Raw genomic sequence first — 13,683 nt, 5'->3', positions numbered from 1 at the left:
GAACAAATCAGGAGCAAGCAAAAGAGGCTACGTCATTACGTTGCCTCAGCACTAACCAATCAGAATCAATCCTGTTAGAGGGCTCTTCAGTTTGGAGTAGCGTTGTTAACAACCACAACCGACATAAGGCAAACGCGTAGGTACTATTTACATTATTAGTGGCTCTATTTCTTAAGAATTTACTAACGTTTAAATATATTATACATGTTGTTAATGTCTGTGTCTCTACTTGGTAGAATTAACACATCGTTGCTGTCGTTAGTATAACGCATAACGTGATGTGAAGCTAAGAAGCCACTAACTGTATGTTGCTATGGAGGAGGCTTAGTCAGCTTGACAACATACTCTCAGTCACTGTCCTTCATAATACTTTGCAATCCAGAGAGTAAACAGTGTAAATAAGCACATTTTAAATGTGTTGTTTGTGTGAACTAACTTGCTGCCCTCATCTGGATTTTCAAAGTAACTTACACAGTGTATTATTCTCTCAGTAGTAAGAGGCATGTCTCCAGAGGATGAACTCCATAGTCCCCCCCTTGGTTTCAGCTCTACCAGGGATGATGGCACTCTGAGCTGTGGAGATCTAGCTATCTCTCGTGAGCTGGGGGGAAGAAGCAAGACATGCAACAGTTCCCACACAAGAACCCCAGAGGCGGACATCAACTGGTGAGGTCCTATGATTGCATGTGATTACATACAGTCCCAATGTGTGAAACAAACCATCCATTCACTAGCAGCCACAGCCTTACTGTTCTGTTCCACTGGTTTTGATGTGTAGATTATGTCACATGTGTACTGCTTTTACACGTGCATGAATAATCAATTGATGAGGCTTATTCAACTCCAGTAAACAGTAAGAAGGTTACTAGTTTGTAACTTGATTTCCCGTGCTCATGTAAACACCATATTCCCAATCTGTTCATAAGCTTGAAAAACCTCATAAATGTGTTATTTTACATGTGAAATTCACTATGAGGATTACCCTAGTTATTATCATAGTGTGTACATAGTCATAAATGGATAATCCCAAAAACGGATCATAAACAGGTCATTCATCATATGTAAACTCACTCTAACTTTAAACTACTTGAGTTGTGACAAAACTATTCTGAAAACATTTCCCTGTGTCAACTTACATTTCAACTGCCCATCTGTCGTCCTTTTGCATCTACTAACAATCACTTTTTCTTTGTTTGGTTTAGTTTTGGAGACTCTGCCGATGGAAAAAGTCCCTTCCTGAAAACACTGATGGACGCAGAAGCAGCTGCTAACTCTGCTGCCATACAACTTGTGTCTTTTAAAGACGCCATGGAAGATGAATTTTCCGTATGTTGGTTGCAATTTTGCATAAACCAAATCCTGTTCTAACATGGGCCCTCCATGTTGAAAACCCTTACACTGCCCTCTATTCTAATTTATTTTTCTCTTGCACTTTAAGGATTCAAAACAGTCTGCCATTGATAAGCACAGAATAACAAGGCAAAGAGGACTTTTGCTCGAGAAGTTGGAGAATTTTAGAAGAATAAATAAGTCTGTCCGACAGAAACTGAAACAGCTCCAAGATGCAGAGGTTGGTTACAATACTTGCAACTTGTGTTTTGCCCTGGGTAGTTATGTCATTGGTTTTATATGTGAAGTTCTGGTTTTTATCAATTAAATTAACTTGAACACACATTTCTTAGAAAAATGTCAAAATGTGTTTTTCATTTTCCTAATAGTTATATTTTGTGCCTTTACATTCAGGCTTATCGAATTGATGCGGACAAAAAAACTGACATCCTGTTGAAGAGGATCACACAGGCTGAGAGTGAAAATGAGGTGATACTTGTTTTTTGTTCAAGTACCGTTAAAGGACCGGATCGATAAGCGGTATCGATAAAAGTAGTAGTACCATTAAAACCTTAACAATACCCATCCCTACTAATATAGCATAATAACTCTCAAAGTGGGGACATTCCTGTCTAAAATCATTTGCTTAATGATGTCATTTTTCTCCCAAAGCATTTAAAAAGACACTTGAGTGAGACAGAAAGAAAAATAGAAGACATGATGAATCTGCGCCGAGAAGACCAGGTAAACAGATTTTTTCAGACGTGGTTGCAGACTCTAAAAATGCAAAGGAGGCAGAGTGCATGAATTGTAAAAGACTGTTTATACTGGCCTTCACAGGAGAACATAAAGAGTGCAGTTCAAGTGAACAAGTCTGTGGAGGCGACTCGGGCTCACCTGCAGGGGCAGCTGCGCAACAAGGAAGCTGAGAACAACCGTCTGACTGTGCAGCTCCGGGTACACACCCTCACTGCTCTCAGGTTTAACATAATAAAAGGTGAAATATTGTAGCCTTTCCTTATGAGCATGCTGTCTTTTCCAGACTGTGGAGAGAACCATGACCGAGCAAAAGATGGAGATTGATGATCTGAAAGCTTCCATCCCATCTTTGAGTGAGAAGGCAGCAAAGGACAAAGACTCTCTAAAGAAAGCCTGCCGGGCACAGAAGCAGAGAGCTGAGAGATTTGAAGCCGCTATTGAGAAATGCTATACACAGATGCGTGAAAAGGTACAAAAATCAAAACTAAAATAGTATTTTCTAGGGATGTAACGATATATCGCGATATCACGGTAAATAAATGTCTTAATACTGTCGTGAGACTGACAAAATCTATCGCAATTTTTTTTTTAAATATTTAAAAAAAAAAAAATGTGTAAACCTTTGTTAACCAGACGTTCCCATTGAGATCATCGATCTCTTTTTCAAGGGAGACCTGTCCAACATGGCAGCAAGTAGGTTACAACATGAACATAAAACTACAGATAACACAAAAGGACATCGTATTTACAGGGCTACATGTACATACCTAGAGACATTGACAAGTACCAACAGTATATTTATATCTCGCCCTGTCAATAAGCCTCACCTTCTTGGCAAAAACTGTATTGTTTTTGAAGTGGTGGAGAGACAATGCATAGTTTGACCCACTGCTGTCACCCATGGCCAAAGCATATCTCTCTGTCCCAGCAACATCAGTACCAAGCAAGAGAGTTGTTTCCACAGCAGGGGATATTGTAAACGCCCAAACATCCCAGCTTCTACCTGGAAATGTGGACATGCTCATATTCCTAAAAGATAACCTTGATGATGCTGAGTGAGTGACGGCCCGTCCACACTACAGCTTCAAAAAAAGCTTGGAGCTGGGCGTGTCTGAAGCTCGACCAACAACCAATCACATGAATCTCCCGCCCCTGACACACAAGCAGCGGTTTGATTGGCTAGAGCTTGTACTGGCATATGATTTGATTGGCTGACGCTTCCACCGAAAGCTTCAGAAGCTACAAAAGTTGAACATTGCTCAACTTTTGCAGCCTGAAAACGCCAGGAAAGCTCCGCTCTGCTTCCCACAATGCAGTTCGGCGAAAAGTGACGTCACCCCAGTGAATGGGCAGACGCGTTGGAAACCGTTTTTGAAGCTGTCGAAGCTGTGGACGGGCCGTGAGTGAGTTAGAGTTGAGTTACTTGAAAAACTAAAGTGAAACTTGATTTATTCTATTGAAAGGTCTGATTATTATATTGTTGACACTTTAAAATACTACTATCCTACTAAAATGCTGTACGAATCAGATTTATTATTTAATAAAGAAAACAAATTCAAGTAAAAAAAAAGATTCACATTTTTTTTCTTTATTTTTCAATATCGCGATAAATATCGTACCGTGGACTTTTTATCGCGATATTATCGTACCGTGAGTTTTTGGTATCGTTACATCCCTAGTATTTTCTATACATTGTCACCGTTTATAATCTTGCTTTGACTTTCTTTTTCTCGTTCGGCATACAGGATGCTCAGATAGCCAAGGCCCGTTTAGAAAGAGACTCCAGGAGACAGCAGAAAGAGCAGGAGTCAGATGAGAGAGACAAACTTGTAGTTCAAATAGAGGTCTTGAAAAGGTCAGTCTCTTTTATAGTGTAAATCAATACACACATCTACACATTTAAATAATGGATTGATAATGTGTACTTTCAAAAAAAGCAAAGTTAAGGACATGACAGCAAGGCTGCGGATGGACAAGGAGGATCTCACTGCAGCGAATGAAACTGTGATGCAACGTGTTGAAAAACTCAGCGCTGAAAACGGAGACCTACACATCAATAATACAACACTCAAGGTACACGTTTCAAAACAGCTAGCAATTGAGAATCATTACTAAAAGACTGTTTCTACTGGTGTTCACTTTGAAGGCACTTTGAATTGCCTTGTGTTGAAAGGTGCTATAAATAAACTTGCCTTGCCTTACTGTTAAAGTTATATTTCCTGCGGGAAGCTATCAATCTGTCACATTGATCTATTTGGTCTGTCCTCTGTGCACGATTGTGAAACTTTAAAAACCTTCATTCATTGTTTCTATTTATTTGTTTGTCCATCAACCTAATGTAATGTTGATGTAACTGCAGGTATCTGTTGCTAAGATGGAGCAGCAGCTGGCTGAGTGTGAGTCCGCCTTGATAGAGGAGAAGCTGTTGTCTCAGGAGAGCAAACATCAAGCCGCACAGTGCCAATCTCAGGTGACATCAACTTATCCATTTTTGTTCTTTAAATACATTTAAAAAAAGATAATGATCTCAAACACTCCATTTGCAGCAAACATTGTACAACTTAAATCCACATTGCAAGTGGTTTTAGCTATATATATTTCTGTAGATTATGAATGCTGGGGAAACATCATTACCCATCTGACCAGGGAACACAGGGGGGGAACTTTACCTTTTCTTCTTCGTGAAATTAGAAGTGTTTTGTGGTTTCCAAACAGTTTTCCATTTGTGTTAAAAAGGCTATTTACAAGAAAGACGTCATACCGACATTTTAGTCACTAATGTAGTCTGTTGATATACCTGAATGAGTGATTCATCAATAAAATACTAGTTTTCAGTTATTAGTTGACAAGAGGCCGACAGGTTTGTTCACACCGCTCTCTGCTCTATTTGTTCTAGGTCTCAGAGCTCCAAGCAGAGTTAGATGAACTGAGGATACAATATGCAAACCTTATAAACGATACAGAGAAGACACAAGATGGAAAAGATACAGAAGTAAAGAAGGTAAACTCCCGCCTCTCCATATACATTTAGATTAGAATGTTACACAAAACCTTATGTTTATCGAACAATATGTATAATATTTAGGAAGACTAATCATTTTTCCTTTTGTTTTTTTATTAACACATTTTAACAACACACATATTTTTGTTTGTATTTCAGCCCTGTAGCACTTTCTCCTCTCCTCTTGAATGGCTGTAGCAGGCTGTTAAATGTTTCTTTTGATGTGTAACATTTGTTGCCCCTGGACTTTCTAATTAGTAAACTTTCTCTAGTAATGTTGCGCTTCAAAGCACTTCAACTAACAACTGCGAGAGCTCAGTCAAAAGATAAATCTCAGCAAATTCTGCTTGTGCTTTAAGTGCGACCGCCTACAAGGTTTGTTGAATTACTAGGCTAATGTTTTGTGTGTTCCCCACACTCCCTCTGGAGGTGAGGCAGGAGCTGCAGGGGCGCGTGGACAAACTGGAGCGTTACCCCGAGTTACTGAGCGCAGCCGAGCAGAGTCTCTTCGAGTGCCAGGAGAACCTGCGACGCTCGGAGAGGAAGTGCTCAGAACAGTCAGAGTCCGTTAGACAACTGCAGGTTAAGGTGTGCAACGTGAGCTGTGGTGGTCAGAATGTATACATCCATACATCTGATTAGTGTACGGTAGAGCAACCCCATGATGCATCCTGTTCTCTGGTCCTGCTGTGCGTTTTGTTTTTTGTGTGTTTTAATACCCTCTGGTTGCAATCATCCCTACCTACTGTACGTATCAATTTGAGAGTGCTTTGTGCTGTGTGAGTCCTTCTAAATCCCCTACATGTTTCTATCTATCAGCAATGATGGATTGGTGTCTGCAAACATTCAGTGTTTGAAAGGTTGCCTCTTGTGCAGTTTTGCATGTTATCTCAAACCCTCTTTTCTGCTCCAGTCAAGTGAATCTGAACTCTATATTTTGCGTTTACAGATGGAGAGTCAGACACAATTACTGACATCCTCTGTGGAGATGAAGGAGTCCATTGTTGATGCCAATTTACAACTGCAAGAGACGGTGAATTCCCTCCAAAAGTAAGACATCCTCTCATGTAAATAAAAAATAGGAGTATCACAATATACAGTTTTTGTCGATAACAGTGTTTTTTTTCTTTTTTTAATATGGAATTGATATTGTGTTTAAAATACATGTATACTTTTATATTGTCCAACATATTTTAAAAAGATTTACACTAGTACAGTTATAGCACATTAAACAAAGATGAATTTGACGGATCATAACATTTGTATTTACAATTTCTATTTTCTAGAAATATCGGGATAATACTGTCATCGTGGGCTAATTTGGCCGCAGTAATCGATATTGGGAAAGCCTCATTTCAAATGTTCGTGTCTCATTAGTATAGATTGAGGAAAGTTAATGATTTAATGTGTTTGCAGGAAGATGGACAAGCTGCAGCAGGAGAACCTGGAGCTGGTGAGGAGGCTGGCAGCTCAGGAGGAGGGTCTGAGCTACAGCAGCCGGCAGCTGGACCAGCGCTCCTCAGAGAGCCAGGCCATCAGCCGGCAGCTGGAGAATGCCCTGTCAGACGTCAGGCTGCAGGTACAACAGATGAGGAAGATCGACAACACAAAAATCACTGAAGAAAAAGAAAGCATTTAGTGGTTGTCCTATTAAGTGTCTTACCCCTGATGTTCCATTTTGAATGTTTAACCATACAAGCAGTTTAAAGCTTTAAAATGATTATTTTATGGTAAACTATTTATTGGCATCTACTAGGGCTGTACCCGAATATCCCAATATTCGTTCGTTGGAGTACTATTCGGGTTTCAATTCAGTAGGGCCTGGCTCATTTCGTGGCATCTGCAGGCAGTGGCAAGTACTTCCGGCATATGCCACAGAGGCCACTACTCCGTGGCATCTGTGGCAAGTACTTCCGGCATATGCCACCGATGCCACAACTTGCCGAGGCATCTGCCGCTGCTCAACAGGAGTTGCCACAAGATGCCAGAGTAAGAGAAGGTTTACTGTAGCTGCTACTCGCCTTCCGTGGTAAATGCAGTTATTTAAACCCGTATTTATCGTGTAAAATGTCGCTCTTTAGGCATGACTTTATCGAACTGATCTGTACACAGGACTGATGTGCGATCTCTATTTTTCAAAAAGATTATACATTACCCCTGCGCGGGCCGAATATTCGAATATTCGCTGCTGATTACTACCGAATATCCGGAGCCCGGAAAATGGTATTCGGGACAGCCCTAGCATCTACGTTATTTTACTGATATGATACGGCACACTAGAGCCTGTATATCTAGTTCCTGAATTGTCTATATTTTCTGTGCTTGCTGATATATAACAATCAGTTTGACATAACTGTAACCTGGCACAGAGACAGTGATGATAATCTAAATGTTTTTCACTTGTCCAGGTCAATAAGGTAAAAGACCAGGCTGTCTCCAGAGAAGAGACGCTTCAGGCCAAAATCCTGGAGCTGGAATCCGAGAAGAGCAGAAGAGATAACGAGCTGAGGAATATACGCCAGAGCAAGCTCACTGTGAGTGCTTTTTCGGAGCACTCACGCTCATATAATACTGAATTCTGACTTGATACTACCTCTGATGGGTTTTTGTCGAGTGACTATGAGTGTCTGTTTCTTTATCTTCAGGCAGAGAAACGGTTTGAGGTTCGTCTGAAGGACCTGCAGCTCAGCCTGGACCAATCAGAGAGCCACAAGCAGAGCATTCAGAATTACGTAGATTTCCTCAAAAACTCGTACCAGACCATGTTTGACGAGGGACTGCAATCATCATGTTTTGAGTCAGCATATTTTCTAAAATGATTAAGGATTTATTTGCTTGCATTTATCATTTTTATTTATTTAATTTGTGTACTATAATATTTATACATTCTTTTTTGAAAAAGGTGATTGAAGGCAATACTTTTTAAAATATTTACTTCTACAATTAGCTGACAATCTTGAACAATTTCCTTCCAGAAATCAGGGACAATTCTAGGGACTGGGAGTTTCTGTATCAGCTTTTAGCTCAAAAGACATGACATTGTATGAATATGAACTCATGGTGCTTCTGTATCCTATTCCCATTGGACGAGTCAGTTCCAAAAAATGTTGTGTGGATATTATTGACAGATTTATTTAGAGTTACTCAAAGTAGCCACAGATGTTTAAAGAGTTGTGAGTTGGTAACAGACATGTGCTGCTTTTCTGTGTTTATGATTTTAAATGAAATACCTTGGGGTTTTGGACTGTTGGATTAATAAAACAAGCAATATTAAGATGTGAGGTAGGGCTTGGAGTAACTAAAAGCCACAATTGCTTCACAATTTCTGATATGTATAGACTGAAATAATGAATCCAAAATAAAAGCTGTATAACAGTAATGGGCCACAAGGTGGGGGTGTTTTGTTGAACAATCTTTTCACTTCTGTCAAGTGTTTCATTTTACCCACAATGCACTGTGCATTAGTCTTACCTTGGTCACTTTTTAATTATATTCAACATAAAATGTTCTTGGACAATTGCAAGACGAGGTCTATCTTTGTGTAAATAGTTCCAGACCAATATTGTTTTGTTGTTTACATCTCACTCTATAAGCAACTGTTAACCAAAACTAGTATTAACATTTGAAAACTAAATGTAATGTTGAATATAGGCCTGCCAACTTCATGTGTGGTAGAATACACCTTGTTTTCATGAAATATTCCACAGCTTTGACTCATGCCTGGACATTTGGAGCCCTGGCTGAATGCTTATTTATCTTTCTGATGCTGCACAAAACAGTAATTATAGAAAATAATTATGTGGTGCGTATTGAGTGCCTTTATGTGCCGATTCTTTCACACACAGTGACGTCACGAGCTACCCACAATCCAACACGCGCCATATATATATATAAATACGCCATTTTCATGGAGGTGCAACTATCCTGGAAGTGCAAATATAAACAGCTAGCTTAAGTTGCCAGGCAGAGCGCACTAGGTTTTTTTTCTGAATTAACGACCGAAGAAATCGCTGCATGTCTTCGGATTACATCTCTGGACTTGAGGGGTGTGCTCTAGGTCGTTACCAGCGTAAACTAGAGCTGTGTGGGTTGTCGGATTGCCAGACAGAGGCTTTCGTCGATGTTGGCTGCATCTACGTCTAATTTCTGGAAACACCAGGTGAATACCCCACTTGTCACAATATTATTATCATGCCAATGCATATATGTGGTATTTTAGAGTTGACTAGATATTGATTCAGGCAATAGCCTATGATATTCAGTACAGGAAGCATAGCAATACCTAGACGGTGTACGGCTGCTTGCACCTCGCGTAAAACGGTGCATACCGGAAGTACGGTGTCGCGCACGGCCCAATACCCGTATGTGTGTGAAAGAATGAATAATGCAGAAAATCAATAGTTAAGCTGTCAGTTGTGATGATCGTGCCTTCGGGCCTGTAAATATAATTACTAAGAAACATGCAACACTGGATGTTTCCAAACCGCTTGGTTGCTGCTTTGCTCTCCTGCCTTTGTGATGGTTTTCATATAAATGAGGCATAAGCACCCATGAGGTCTCTTCAGGAGCAGGATTTACTTGCTTTCAAAAACTGTTTGTCTTATATTGTACTTCATCTTCTTGCTCTGCTGGTATTGCTTTTGGCCCCGTACTGTATCTGTAGTAAGAGGCTCTGATGTGTTCTTAGAGTGGACGTACTGTGTTCGACCTAGTGAGCAGTTCTCCTCTCATTTCTCAAATACAAAGCTCTATTGTTGAGTTCTCCGTCAGGGGATCAAAATCACTTAATCTCTGTGTGCGTCAGTTCTCGTTGTATCCTCTCATTATTCCCGCTCTCTTAGTCTTGCCGCTTTACAAAGTTGCATTGATCGCACTTTGGGAATTTGATATCCCCTTATTGTTTGATGGAAAAAAAGTCTTGCACGTGGCTGTTTGGAATCATGATTCAGCACCATGACGGACACACCCTGAGCTTATGTGCTTAATATGCTCAAATTAGACCCTGTTCTTCTTCTTTTTAGCTGGACCAATTATCAAAAACAAACAGAGGCCTTACTGTTGCAGATAACAGTTTTCTTTGTTGGATGGAGAATTCACATTCAACATCCCTGTTTATATCAAATGAAGCAACGTCAGATCAATGTTTGTTTTCATCATTCTAATCATGAAAGAAATCAATATTAACAGCAACACATTTTACAAATCAGCATTATGTGAAGATGTTCCTCCGTTCTGCATGTGCAATATAAATAGTTTAGATTATTCTCTATAACTTTTTCTTAAAACAATATCCTGCAGCTTGTGCTCACCATCTGTCCGACATCAGGGAACCCCTCTGAAGTTCACATTACACTCATTCCTTTATCTTTTCAGTAGCATGTGGGTCAGCCAGATGCAGCTGAAACAGTAGAACTCATTTCCTATTTTCTTACAACAGACCCCTGAGAATGTCTTTTCAGATGATTGTATGCACCAAATGATTTTCTTTCACCCCCCCCCAAAAAAAGATTACATTTGAATACTGCAGTGTTTTATGTTTTTATTTGTAAAAATATAAAAATGTGCATTGACAACATTCTAGTTAATTGGTCAAACCTGCATAAAGTACAGTTTATTCCAGCCTTCAGCGATATTTAACCCTTTAGGCAAGTGAGCGTAGAAAATGCCAGAAAAATAGAATCAAACCATGTCCCATGATATGATATAACAATACATTAAGCAGTATGAGATGTATGCAACAATAACCCTTATAAATAAAATGGACAAGCACAGTAAATCAACAGGCACATGGTGACATATGTGTAGTGACTTTGATTTAGTAGCTGCCTTTATGTCATTTCAATGTTGTAACATGTCTTGTCAAGGTTGGATAACATATGTACAGTCTGTGTATAAAATAAAAGTCAATAACATTTTATTTACATTTAATAGTAAGATTTATTTTACAAAACGGCTTCAAAAAAGAAGCAAACCACAAGGCTCCATTGTCATGAAGCAAAATCTGAAAAAATACTGATAAAAAATGTCTCCTCTTCAACCACAAAGTGCAAATGTTTCTACTGTCCAACACTTTTCTTTCATACTTAACTCTTTACATGTTCAGTTTGCGGATATCATTATACAGTTTGTAGCGAGATGTCTTTCCTTTGTTGCCGGAGCAGTTCAGGTCACACTTGCAGGACTCGATCTTCGTCACCATCCTGCTGGTGATCTCCTTGTTTCTGCATCTGAAGAGGACGGATATGGTCTGGGTCCGGTCCGGCCTGCAGCACCGGCCGTCTGAGCAGAACCCACAGAACCTCGGCTGGAACTTCTTCAGACTACGGCAGCCTGTGTGGGACAGTCTAACCGGACGGCTGGCCTTCTCTATGTGATTACACTTCTCTTTCTGTTGGAGGAAATCAAAAGCATTTGAAAATGTTAATTTACATTTAAGATCTCATTCAAAAAGTCATGCTAAGAGTACAAAGTGACATCATATTGAATCATTCTTAAAATTAGGAAAATGAATGTACCTTTGATCCTGTAAAGGTCATTTGGTTGCATAGGCGGACTTCACAGTTCCGAGTCTCTTTCACCACTCGGCACTCTGAGTTGTTGTTGGTCATCCTGCTGGACTCTCCAGTGCCGCAGGATTTGGAGCAGGGAGACCAAGTTGAGGTCTGAGACACACATTTGACTCTTCTGGATAACATGTGGCCCATTGGGAGGCTCTCAAAACCTGCAAAGAGGGAAAAAGTCAGATTTAAAGAAGAGTTTAAAGGCAGAAATCTCAAGTAAATGTGAGGAAAAGCTTTGTTTATATACATCTTTTGATAGTTCTTGCTAAACTGTAGACATAACAAAAAAAAAGTAAGGTTACAAACTAAGGCCTATTTGTACAGGTTCTTTTAACAAAGATGTTGAACTGCACAGTAAAAGCACAGACAAACTGTAAAGGCAACTAAACTACAGAAAATCATTATAATGTATGTTATTTCAATGTATTTTTTCATCATCTTCTGGTTGCCCCTTAGTTTGAGAATGTTGCACTTTGCTTATTATTGTCATGTGCAATTGTTTAATAAAAAGAAAATCTCCTGCACAAACATTTCCTTTAGCATCACCACTATAGAAGGATATTGTGTAAAGTGCTCACCAGGTAAAGAATTAGATTCTCCTTTCCACACAGGAGCCAGCTCATTCTTCTTGTTAAGGTCGTCCTCAAACCGTCCGTCTTTGCTGTGCTTTTTACTGTGTTTGTTCCCAAAACCGCTCTCTGTCTTTGCCTCCCCGTGGCAGGCGAGTTGTTCACAGCACCGACCCTGAACCTTCACCCTCTGGGGCTTGGCACAGCCCAGTTTGGGCAGCGTGAGCTGGTGAGGGCAGAGTGAGACACATCCAACTGCTCCGTCCATGCAAGTGCACTGGTGTTTGCAGTTTGGACGGAATATTTCCCCGTTCTGGTAAATCTTGTTGTTGTACTCGCATGTTCTTCCATCTGATTTGGCTAGAAACAAGATAGGGTTTTAAATAAGAAGAGTAAAAAGACACAGTGGGTGAATTCACAAAAAGAAAAGAAAAGGAAATCATTAAAGTACCTCGACAGATGCCCTTAGCAGAGCCATATCCTGCTCCAAAGTTGCACTCCAGTCCCTTGGTGTGGTCACATGGCTGTGACTCGCTGCAGTCTTCAAAGAGCTGACGTGCACAGACTTTACAGCATCCACAGCCATCCAGCATGACTCCTGCTGCACATCTGGGGGAGTCAGCAGGACACCGGCAGTCCTTCGGGCACAAGGCTGACACCTGAGAGGAAACATTTCTGATTAAAACGTTGCTCCAAATCTGGTCCTCTTTTAACAGCTAAGATTTTGAATGAAAAGTAATTATTTCCTCACCAGTTTGACGCAGAGGATCACAATAACAAAGTATTTCAACATCTTCAGAAGAGGAATGTAACTTTCCTGAGTTAAGAAATCTGTCTATAAAACACCAGACCTGGCAGTGAGTGGTTGCTCTCCTTCTTTTCAAGTCCACATCTCCTTTTATACCCTCGGAGCAGATCTGACGTGTGCACGGGCTGAAGAGGTGTCCAGAAACTATGAGAGGAATGCTTCCCCATGAGTCCTCCCATATGACACCCCCCCCCCCCTCCTCTCGGTGAGCCAAGAACCACCCAGTGTATCCTCCATTATTTCAGGGCTTCCTCTCCAAAGTAACCATGTTATTATCATTTCTTTATATCTGTTCTGTAATCATGAAGTTACTCTTCTGCCATGAGGTAAACCAGTTCCTGAAATCATTATTTCTATGTGACAAAACACTATAAATACAAGTGGCCTTCTACTTTTTCTGAATTGGAAATAGATAATTATTTCAAGCAATGCATCATATTGTTTTCTGCTATGCACTTAACTTAAAATACATTTTAACTGGACATTGTATGTGTAATTATTTTAAATATGTGGTATGTTAAAGTGATCTAATTCTGTTTTTGTTTTTTAGATTGTGTTTATTGATGTATCGCTGGTTTTGTTCGAACTTTTCTGTCAGGTATGAGACTGTACTTGCGTAAAGAAAGTATAAAGAAAGGAACAAAGTGTACTGGTGTC

At 40.0% G+C, this 13,683-nt stretch overlaps 2 protein-coding genes across 9 annotated transcripts in view; one reads left to right on the top strand and one right to left on the bottom strand.

Moving 5' to 3' along the window:
- The first annotated feature begins 84 nt into the window (after positions 1-84).
- LOC117557888 (outer dense fiber protein 2-like) lies at positions 85-8,478 on the top strand. Of its 3 annotated transcripts, none has more exons than XM_034233881.1 (17): positions 85-140; positions 492-666; positions 1,203-1,326; positions 1,439-1,570; positions 1,744-1,818; positions 2,002-2,073; positions 2,170-2,286; positions 2,372-2,557; positions 3,834-3,943; positions 4,026-4,161; positions 4,448-4,558; positions 4,985-5,089; positions 5,519-5,677; positions 6,039-6,139; positions 6,506-6,668; positions 7,498-7,623; positions 7,735-8,478. In XM_034233881.1, exons 2-17 carry the CDS (start codon positions 503-505, stop codon positions 7,906-7,908), a joined length of 2,055 nt encoding a protein of 684 aa, XP_034089772.1. In that variant the 5' UTR covers positions 85-140; positions 492-502; the 3' UTR covers positions 7,909-8,478. The 3 variants fall into 3 exon arrangements, with proteins under 3 accessions (XP_034089772.1, XP_034089770.1, XP_034089773.1); XM_034233879.1 differs by having other exon boundaries at positions 86-136; XM_034233882.1 differs by having other exon boundaries at positions 108-136; positions 495-666.
- Positions 8,479-10,608: 2,130 nt separating this feature from the next.
- LOC117557879 (CCN family member 1-like) overlaps positions 10,609-13,683 on the bottom strand; it is a 41,754-nt gene continuing 38,679 nt past the window's right edge. For 5 of the 6 annotated variants that reach the window (XM_034233867.1, XM_034233865.1, XM_034233866.1 and 2 more), the window contains 4 exons: positions 12,670-12,877; positions 12,228-12,578; positions 11,605-11,810; positions 10,609-11,477 (listed from right to left, as the gene is read on the bottom strand). In XM_034233867.1, the coding sequence (XP_034089758.1) occupies positions 11,181-11,477; positions 11,605-11,810; positions 12,228-12,578; positions 12,670-12,811 (996 nt within the window). In that variant the 5' untranslated portion in view covers positions 12,812-12,877 and the 3' untranslated portion in view covers positions 10,609-11,180. Of the gene's footprint in view, positions 11,478-11,604; positions 11,811-12,227; positions 12,579-12,669; positions 12,878-12,969; positions 13,012-13,683 lie in introns of those variants that run through there. The other variant, XM_034233863.1, reaches the window with a different exon arrangement.

The sequence above is a fragment of the Gymnodraco acuticeps genome, unplaced genomic scaffold (assembly GCF_902827175.1).
Source record: "Gymnodraco acuticeps unplaced genomic scaffold, fGymAcu1.1, whole genome shotgun sequence".
Classification (NCBI taxonomy): Eukaryota; Metazoa; Chordata; class Actinopteri; order Perciformes; family Bathydraconidae; genus Gymnodraco; species Gymnodraco acuticeps.
Note: the sequence above shows the minus strand (reverse complement) of the source record. Positions and strands in the feature narration are given on the sequence as shown.

Coding starts and splice junctions, on each gene's coding strand:
- LOC117557888 (XM_034233881.1), top strand. CDS start 503: ATGTCTCCAGAGGATGAACTCCATAGTCCCCCCCTTGGTTTCAGCTCT. Junction 5,678..6,038: donor TTAGACAACTGCAGGTTAAG/GTGTGCAACGTG, acceptor TTGCGTTTACAG/ATGGAGAGTCAGACACAATT. Junction 6,669..7,497: donor TGTCAGACGTCAGGCTGCAG/GTACAACAGATG, acceptor TCACTTGTCCAG/GTCAATAAGGTAAAAGACCA.